The sequence below is a fragment of the Blennius ocellaris genome (assembly GCF_963422515.1).
Source record: "Blennius ocellaris genome assembly, chromosome: 4".
Classification (NCBI taxonomy): Eukaryota; Metazoa; Chordata; class Actinopteri; order Blenniiformes; family Blenniidae; genus Blennius; species Blennius ocellaris.
Window position 1 is genome coordinate 27302130 of NC_137653.1, and position 10026 is coordinate 27312155.

General features: G+C 48.4%; 1 protein-coding gene across 1 annotated transcript; it reads right to left on the bottom strand.

Annotated features, from left to right (window-relative positions):
- Positions 1 to 444: 444 nt before the first annotated feature.
- ube2v1 (ubiquitin-conjugating enzyme E2 variant 1) lies at positions 445 to 9707 on the bottom strand. The gene is made up of 4 exons (XM_080495712.1): positions 9603 to 9707; positions 7682 to 7830; positions 1709 to 1834; positions 445 to 1555 (listed from the first exon to the last, which is right to left on the bottom strand). The coding sequence occupies exons 1-4, from the start codon at positions 9622 to 9624 to the stop codon at positions 1409 to 1411; spliced, it is 444 nt and encodes a 147-aa protein (XP_080351838.1). The 5' UTR covers positions 9625 to 9707; the 3' UTR covers positions 445 to 1408.
- Between the last annotated feature and the right edge of the window lie 319 nt (positions 9708 to 10026).

Below are 10026 nucleotides of genomic sequence, written 5' to 3' on the forward strand. Positions count from 1 at the left end.
TCAGTCATCCTGCTGGAGAAGCCGCCGGAGGCCCTTCTGCACACTGCAGTCGTCTGTCCATCCCTTTGTCCCTGCTCACCACAGATCTTGTTTCTCAACATACCCTGGGAACCCTGGAGGTGTTAAAAATCTGGCACGTCGTCAGTTTGTCAACAGCCACGAAGGTTCCCCTTCCCTCATCACATCTACATGAAGAAACAGGAGCTATGTGTGTTGCTGGTAAAATTAGTTCATCATTTTAATGCAAGTACAGCCCAACATCTTTGTCTTCGAATTACATGAAGTCACTTGAGTCAATAATAAAGCACCAGTTTATTTGTTTTTCATAATCAGAACTGGATGTGATATTCAAGCCATCATTGAATGTGACAGTGAATAAACATTAAAAAAAAGAAAAAGAAAAGCTCGTACTTTCAGACCAGTGAGAAGACTGACGACACAAACTTGTGCAAAAGTAATAACGTTTAATTCAAATAAACCATGCAATAGGTCACCATCACCCTGATTAGATTCAACCCCTGCTATAAAATAAACATCCAAAGCCGTACATTGTGTTCAGTGGGCGCTCAATGTTTGAGAGGACAGAGGACTGGAGAGAGAGAAAACACAGACTGAAGAAGAAATAAACGGAATCACAGCTCCTCCTGGTCACCAGGCCACATGGGGGGGGGGGCACACACACACAAAGACACACCCCATGTTCTCAGAAAGCCCCGCCCCCACCCCCTCTATCAATGGATCCCCACCACGGAGCACTGTGGGCCGCCTGGCACACGGAACACGACTGCCGACAGGAGTGAGGGCCTGCTGGTGGACACGTGGCTCCCAGGTGGACGTTGTCCCCGTGTGCCGGCCGCATGCAGCTGTCTGAGGACGGCCCTTCAAATTCACATCGTCGGGATATTGCAGAAGCCGGGGGAATTTGGGACCAAGCAATGGGGGGGTGGGTGGGGGGGGGGTATACAATTTCTCTCTTTGTGTGGGGGAATCAGTCAGAATACTGCACAATGTGGGGGGGCTGTTGTGAGCCAAAGAAAAGCCTGAATTATACCAAACGCTTCCTGGACGTCTCTCACTAGGCGGCTGCCGAAGTGACTCCGCTTCCCCAAGAGGTCTACATGAGAACCCACGACACACGGAACGGTACACTCAATCAGGTCATTAGTTCATTTACAATCTGAACGCAGAACACAAAGAGAATAAAAAAATAACATTAGTAAAATGTACAGTATTCTAGTTTGGTGAACTTGAATCGATAACTGGGCACTGCTTGACGAGGCGGCTTCACCGGCTACCACCCCCCCACCCCCACCCCCACCCCCACCCCGGCGGTCTCCAGTCTCTCTCTGTGTGTGTGTGTGTGTGTGCGTGTGTGTGTGTGTGTGTGCGTGTGTGTGTGTGTGTGGCCTCAGTTGCAGTACACCTGGCCTTCAGGCGGCTGGGACATCCTGCTGTTCTCTTTAGTCATCATGTGATGTCGGAGCTCCTGCAGAACGTGCCGGATGTTGTAGGCGGACTTCCAGCGATGCAGAGCTGGAATCGCCTTGAAATCCACCTGCAGGAGAGGAGAGGAGAGGAGAGGAGAGGAGAGGAGAGGAGAGGAGAGGAGAGGAGAGGAGAGGAGAGGAGAGGAGAGGAGAGTCTTTAATCGGCGCATTCATTGGTGATGCTTGTGGCCCAGAAGCCATCGAGAAGCAGTCGTCCTCACCACGCCGGTATTAGGGTTCACCCCGCTCATGTTGATCTTGTTGACGAAGCGGATCTTGGGGGAGTGGTCCGGGTACATGGAGCCACACTCCATCTTCAGACTGTATATCCTGCCTTCGTAAGGAGTCTGTGAAGAGGAGCAGACGGCGGGTTACAGCTCTGACAATGTGGAGTCACAACAACATGTCACACGTCCTCTCTGCTTCACACACACTGCAAATACCGGAGACGCTCCTGAGCTCTCAGGTGGTTTGAGATCCACTGTCCAGAAAATGTTGATTCTTGCATTGCGACAATAGCAAATCCTAATTGCTAAAAAAAAAAATTCCCACTGATGTTCCACATTGTCGACTTAATTACCAAGAGGTAGCAAACAGCTGGCCAATCGCTTTTTAAAATCAAATCACATGAAAAGCCTTTGGCGCATGAGGGGTGCCCGAGCTCCGGCCCGGGTCCAGTGGGGCGACATGATGAGTTGTGGAAAAGTAACTTGATTTACAAGATGAGGGCTGCAGCAGTTGACGGCACATGGCTGACGAAGCAGCGTGGGCCCGGAGGCCACACAGTGCAGCAGAGCTCAGGAACACCGGACAATGGCGCATGCAGGCGGGACGTTTGGCCTCGGGATGGGGGCCGAATACGGTACTGTAAAGCCCCGTTTCCACAGCAACAAAAAGTGCGGGAATGGAGTGGTAGAGTCGGGGACGGTTCGGGTTTCCACCTCAAGAGTTTGGGGTTTTCTGGAAATAACCAGTGCAAAGGTGGACGCTTTCCCACCAGCCTTCCGCCGGGGGACTCAGGACAACAGAACTTTGAGGAGCCGTCTGCTGATTGGTCAGTGATTTACTACACGCCCTCAACATTTTGATATGAATCCTCTGCTGTTAACATATTCAGCTTTGCACTGGTTGTTTTTTTTTGCTGGGCAACTTTCATGTTGGTCCCAAAAGAGCAGACACGAGGCAGGGGCGGAGACCGGGGCTCGGGAGCGGACGCTACAGCTAGAACCGATGCTCTACCGAGTCTACGTCACGTCGCTGGCCGGTGCTAGATTGCGTGGGCCGCTGAGTGCCGCCCCCGGAGCTCCGGTTCTTGCTGGTGTGTGTGACGTGATGCGACGTGATGATTGGAGTCAGGCCACGTCCATACACGCTGCACCAGGACACCGGAGCTGCTCCAAGTCCCAGTGTCTGTCCTCGCAGGGCGTCCGCTAACTCTGCACCAACGTGGAAGTTGCAGCTGCAGCTCTGTAGCTGCAAACAAAAAGTTAACTAAACAACTAGTGCAAAGCAGAGGTTGTAAACAACAACAGAGGATTCATGAGGTCCAGATCTGCCGCCAGGCTGAGACGACTGTTGTAACGTCACATATCTGCAGAGCTCTAAGCCCCACCTACTTTTTAACCTACTTTCTGCGGAGGAAACGCAAACCAGATGAGGCTGATTACTAGGGATGGAGCGTATGAGCGATATGAACGTAATTCACGGACCAGAAATTTCCGATCCAACCTGCAGAGATTTCAGCCTCGTCTGGTTTACTGTTGCTGAAATCACTCCACAGGTGTTTCCACGCCGCTGCTCTGCTCGCTGCTCTGCTCGCTGCTCTGCTCGCTGCTCTGCAAAACGTGGACTGGGTTTCCTGAACGGAGGCGGGTCTCACTGAGACGTGGAGGAATGAGTCAGGAAATCCATTCCACAGTTGGCAGCCAGTGAGCAGAGCAGTGTAGTAGCACTGTGCTGTCCAACTGTTCATGACAACATGTTGCTGTTTGGACATATTTTACACTCAAAACACCAGAAAAGCATTGATGTGGATGTTTACAAAGCCGCTGTACAGCCAGGTGGCGCTCTGCTGCCAGACGTCACCGTTTTAAAACTCCAGCTCTCCAGGAGAACGACTCTGACATCTAAACAATGAACAGCAGCTCCTCCAGGCTGTAGCAGGAGATTCACACCTCGGTGAAGTCCTGCTCCACCCTAAACTCCCTGAAAATAGTCCCAATCATTTGTGTTGCTTTAGAGCTGGAAACACTGCAGTTTGTGCTGCTTTGATAAATCATTTCTCCAGGAATTAATAAAGTGATTATGAGGTTTTAAAGATAGAACTAGTCCATTATGAGATGATGACGTAACAGACCCAAACATTTTCCTAACATAAAAACAGTTTGTACCTAAAATTGGGTATCGGGACAGGAAGTGAAAAAACATGGTTTGGTGCTTCCCTACTGGTTACGCTTTGCCGTACTGCTCCGTACCATCCCTGTACTTTTTGTGCTTTAGCTTTACCACCAAATTCTATCTCTCCTACCAAGTACAGATTCACAGTCGAACGATACCATGTTTCTGTACCTAAATGCATCCTTGTGACTGTAAGAGTGAAAAAGGAGGCGATTTTCCGAGCCGGACTTGAACGCAGCATCGCCGGCACACGAGCGTAACGACTCCAGGAGCATGGCGGAGAGAAAATGCTGGAGAGGCTCCACTTTTTAAAGTGTGATGCAGATTCTGCTCACTGCAACATCTGGGATGTGAAGAGCGAGGTCAGCGGCCGGAATACTTCTAATATGAGGAAGCGCCTGGTGAGGCACTAGATTATTCTCAAGGCTGAAGAGATTCTCAATTTGACAGCCTCAGATCTACCATCACAGATCTATCTATGGCTCGACCATCACAATATTTCCAGAGGGGAAAGGAGCAGCAGGACGTGCAGCTGGTTTTATAATTTGTGCATTATTAAGAAAAAGCCCCAAGTTTAACATATACATTGATTATGTGCTGTTCATACTGTACTTCACAACTCGTTTTACATTCTAATTTGAGTGAACCAAGTTGTTTCTGCATACTTAGTTGTTCCTGAGAGGTAAAACTGTTTTGACAGTGGAGACATGAGAGAGAAACGTTCCTCAGAGTGCACGATGAGAGTGAGGTGTTGCGTAACTCAGAGACGATGGCAGAAGCTCTGCGATGCCCAAGGTCACTGTACGTACACGCCCCTGCTGCTCAGGAAGCTCACACACAACCCTGAAGCATGCAGGGTCACACGGGGCAGCGCAACTCCTCGTGTTTGTTTCAGGACATTCAAACCATTCACAAGGCGGAACCACAAACATTCACAACATGCATCTGCTGTGCGCGCTGATAGACGCTGTACCGACATTCCACGACACAGTTGATGAAGCTGTGGCTACAAAAAAAACAAACAAAACTTCGACCTTAAAAGGGGCTCAAATGTAAAACAGTTCGCACTGGCTTCCATATTTAGACGTATTATTTTCAGTGGTATTGCAGTGGATTTTTATCTCCTTGTGGGTTAATTAACATTTTAAATTGAAGTTTTGTCCCCGAACCATTTGCGCCAGGCCGCAGGGCCGCGACAGCGTCACGCACTGCACAGGCCTGCTCCCACCACACAGGGGCCGACGCAGGGCTGACCGTGTGCACGGGCGTTCTCTACTGGGTGAGAGCCGCCGGAAACACACGCTCACAGTCACGCCAATATTCACACCGAGAATCAAAAACGGCAGCGCTGCACTGCCAGCCAAACGTCCGGACACGCCTCCTCATTCAACGCTGTTTCTGCATTTTCTTGACGCCTGTGGACGCGGGGAAATATGAGGCGACTTTATTTCTTTATTCTTCACACACTTGAGAGTGGACGTGTCAAGCATTTACCTCCACCATGCATCGCCCCGTAACGCTCTTCTACTTCCTCTTTGTCACCTCACCTTAGTATTATTAAATACATCCTGCCTTATTTGATAGCTCACTTTCTTTTCTATTCACTGTGTTCTGCGTGGAGCAACACTGTAGAGGAATGTCCCTCTGGGATGAGTGAAGTATTTGCATTCTCTCCCACAGCATTTCACAGTTGGTGGAGAATAGAAACAACTGCTTGTAAACATGGGGAGTCAAAGTCAGATTTGGTGCCTTTGAGCGGTTTGGTCGGACGCAGCTATCCACAAGACACAAATAATGAAGTGTTGGGTTCAGGTGAGCGTGATGCCGTGTGACGTCACAAAAACATAGAAAACTATGACACGCAGAAACAACAAGCAAGACGATACAGAAGAAGAATGCATGAATTAATCTGTAGTTGGTCCTGTACTTTTACAATATTCACACATATTTTGAATCCTTAACATCCCGTCTGCGCTCTGTCAAATTATAGTTGTAATGTGTTTGTTTGTTACTGAACCGAATTAAAGGGCTCATATCATGCAAACTTGAACTTCTAAAGGTTTCCCAACAGTGCTAATCGTCTCCACACCTGGACCGACGCCCCAGAAGTGAAGACAGTGTGTCCTCTCTCTCCCTGGCTTGTTCCAGGTTACAAAAGTGTGTTGCTCCAACCAGCCAATCAGAAATCAAACCCTATATAGTGTCATCGGGGGGGTTAGCCAATCACAATCAAGGTAGGCTCCTCCCACAATTAGGCAGCTCTGCTCTGGCACATGGCACCACGAGAGGAAGTACTTCCTCTGAGGCTTCTCCAGCAGAAAGAACCAGGTTCTAGTTCTGGTTTAGGATCAGACTTGGCAGCAGTTCTTTGTCTTTCCACCACCAAAGCCTATCAGGGCTAAACGGGTGCTAAACTGGCGTCACGTCGTTACAGAGCCAGAGCGGAGTGTGACACGTCATCAGCTGGGGGCGGAGTTATCTCTGGAGTGATTGTTACCTGCAAGGTGGAAGAGAGGCTGAACCAGCTTTCTGAAACCGACAGTGAACACGGAGCCCCGGAGTGGTTATAGAGAAAATAATAATAACGCCTGGGACCATTTAATAAGTTGCTCCTTGAAGTTAATAAGACGGGAACAAGATCATTTAATCCGCGGCTCTGGAGCTGCAGAGCTCCTCTAGTTTGCTGCGTCGGATAAATAATCTAGAAGCAGTTTCCCATTGTTGTTTTTTTTTACAGTTTTCATGGTAACATGATTGTGACTAACTTCACTTCCAGGTCTTGTTTCACATTCTGACCACAGGCTGAGGTCTGCATGAGGCTGCGTAGTGAAAAGCTCCACTATTATTTTCTACGCTACAGAACTTTATAATGAAGCGACACTTTTAGTTCATCAGCAACTAAAAAACAAACTACATACTGCAGTAAATGAAAGCTGGATATTTTAACCATAAAATGAGTCTTTTAATGGCTTCATGTGAAAGAGAACTTGAATCAGTGTGTTTATGTAGGTTTCCATTCTAAACGGCTGTAGAGCTGCGTTCTATCATTCTACACCTCCATTCCTCCTGATGATGAAACATCTGATTCAGACAATCTAGAAATAAAGTGAAAGGAGCAGAAATTCACTATGTAAGGCCCAAATGTTGAAAAATAAGACCCAAGCTCATTCTGGCAGTTTGTTTCTCTCTCTGGCCACTAGGGGCTCCGGACTGAAACAAGACCAATAGAGCGATGAGGAGACTCAATGTTTTCTGTCTCTTTGGTCTGAATCCGAGGTTCAGGACAGACTAGATGACGAGACCTGGACCAGACCATGAATACAGTCCGTCTCCTGGTTCCTGTCAGTTACGTATGATGTTTTAGAATGATGCAATGACATGGCTCTCACTTGACAACGGAAAAAGAACCGGTTCTCTGGCCCTAAACGAGCTCCTGGTTGTTTTTGGTTGAAAAGCCCCCCGAGGAAGTACTTCCTCTTCTTCCCATAGATGGGCATGTGTGGGCGGAGCCAGTCCAACTCACACAGACACAGCAGATTCTGAATGCGGCTCATGCGATGCAATATTCACACGGAGGAAAATCAACTACATGCTGGATTTGTAGCAATAAACTTTGAATAGGATGTTTTTGGACCAACGAGACCATGTGAAAGTGTTGTAAAGCTGTAGAACATGACTGCTTTAAGTGAGGAGCCTGGAGCAGTGTGACGTGGTGAGCCGGCCCCTCCAGCCTCCATCAGGAGTGAGATCTGAGAGTGAGCAGGGCAGTGTCGGTGTAGAAAGCAGGAGCGTCTCACCCTGGGGGGGCCGATGATCATGCCGTTCCAGTTAGTGAGCGACATGTCGTCGTCGTCCGCGAGACCCCAGCTCACCGTCCCGTCTCCGCCTCCCTTCTGACCATCGTCCAGCTCCTCCAGCAGCCGGAAGTTTCTGGGAACTACGACGGCTTCAGGCACAGAGAAGAAGGTCCTTTAGTGTCCGAACTGACGTTTCCTTCACGCTTTCCACCAATTAACATCAGTCAGGAGTCAAACTTTTAACAAGATTCTTTAGCCATTTGACACTTTTGAATGTTTTTTCAGCCATGCATACCCATTTGAGTGATTTCTGTTAAGCTATTTGTCCAGATTTGGACATTTTTGCTATTTAAAGTACCATTTTTCCACCGTTCAACTGTTAAAACAGTTTTCTTTATTTCAATTCATTCAGTTGACCGACAGGTGCAGTTGAAAACACATTTTAGGATGTTGATATAATTACTGAACCAATCTTGATATAAGTGTCAGATTGTCACATAAAATTACTCAAATTAAGAATCATTGTTGAAGATTATCTAAGTCAACAAATGGCTCTCGCTCTAATCAGACGTACGTCATTTTATTGTGAATAGTCTTAAAGATTACAAGTTGCTTTCAGACGTTTTAAGGGAAGCTTGTGCAAAATGAGAACTATCTATTTCTGAGCACAACAAATGTAATATAAATACATGTATTTTTCCCCTTTCACAATAAAGCAGCAGACTAATAAACAGTTTTATTAGCCAGTTTTGGATCCATAACGTGAAAACAACACAAAGTTTTCTTGCACCCGTCACTGTATTCAGTGTGTATGAGAGCAGACATAATTCTTAAAACATGATCAATGAACACAGAAAAAAAAAAGCTGTGCTTTACATTGCAAATGTCTCTGTTGTCTTCAGTCATTCACATTTTGTGACGAAGTGCACCATCGAGAGTAACCTGCCGAATGCTAGGAGCATTAATCAGACCTGTTGGGCAGGGTTTTTACACACAAAGGAGTCCAGTTGTTGTGTTTACTGCTCACAAATGTCACACAAAAGCTGTTAATTCACAGAAACCTTCAGTGAGCAGAAATGCTCTTTGGGCTTCAGCTGCTGTGTCTTCACAGCTCTACAAATTCAACTGCACACAGATGGAGACGATGGCAGGAGGACAGAGGACAGGGCAGCTTCTTCTCCTTCGCATCATGTTGGCTTCAGGGCATCACAGTCCTGGAGCAGTGAAGTCACCAGACCCGAGACTGAAACCCCCTGATCCCAGACTGAAGCCACAAGATCCCATTCAGAAGACCCATTACTGTGGCCCGAGGCCACCAGATCCCGGCCTGAAGCCACCAGATCCCGACCCGAGGCCACCAGATCCCGGCCTAACCTCCTGACTACCAGGAGGAAAGAAAACTGTCCAAACACATTTTTTTTCTGCAAGGTAATTAGGATAGTGAAAACATTTGTGGTATCATTGAAAAGCCTTAAATAGCCTCTGTGGACACCAATATGAGTTATTTCAGTAAGATGCAGTGGGTGGGAGACAGCCAGGTTTACAAATGTCCACCACAGAGGACACATTTGAACTGCTGCTAGTCTGGAGGACAAAGCCACGAAGACCCTGGCCTGAGGCCACCAGATCCCGGGCCGGCCCGATCTGCGATGTGGCCCGGAGACCCGCTGAGACCGCAGGATGGCCGAGAGCCGCTCGGCTCGCGGGACTGCTAGCTCCGTGTAGCGAGCTAGCTGCGCTAGTGACAGCGCTTCCTCTCTGGTCGCTGTACCGTCAAACCTCCACTGCTGCCGGACTCCACTGCCGCCGGGCCCCGCCACGGGAGCTCCGCTGCGGTGGAGTGCATACTCTGTGTTCAGGATCTCGCACCAAGAGGGGAGCAGCGGCAATGTTTAGCTCAGAGTGTGTGCAGTGGGCTTACCCGATCCCACGGTGCCCGCCATCTTTGTCACTGTTTCACGGAAGCGCGCACGTAACGACGTCCACGCTGCCCTGCGCGCACCCGACGTGTTTGGAAACCGGCTTCCGTCGTGGTGTGGTGCCGCTGGTTTCGTAATGTCTGTCACCTGGCACACTGGTCACAACGTGCAGCTCGTGACTGCTGCTTCGTGGAAGCGAGCGAGACTGTAAGAAGTCACACTCCCAACAAATCAAGCAACTTCGAGCTGAAATTACGTTTGATTTCTGTGACGTCAGCGAGCTGAAGGCTTAGGCGACAGCGCCCTCTACTGGCCAGTAGCAGACTAGTACCGGAGATTTCATAAAGCTTTTCTCCTGTCTGGAACAAAACATTACAGTTGAAATTATGAGGAGAAAAATGTCGTTCAGTTTACCACCGTGAGAAG

What these genes read in the sequence shown, in the direction of transcription:
- ube2v1 (XM_080495712.1), bottom strand. Translation starts at nt 9,624, where the DNA reads ATGGCGGGCACCGTGGGATCGG. An exon ending in GGCGGGCACCGTGGGATCGG is followed by an intron (nt 7,831 to 9,602) that starts GTAAGCCCACTG and finishes CTGTGCCTGAAG; the next exon opens with CCGTCGTAGTTCCCAGAAAC. An exon ending in TGAACCCTAATACCGGCGTG is followed by an intron (nt 1,556 to 1,708) that starts GTGAGGACGACT and finishes CCTCTCCTGCAG; the next exon opens with GTGGATTTCAAGGCGATTCC.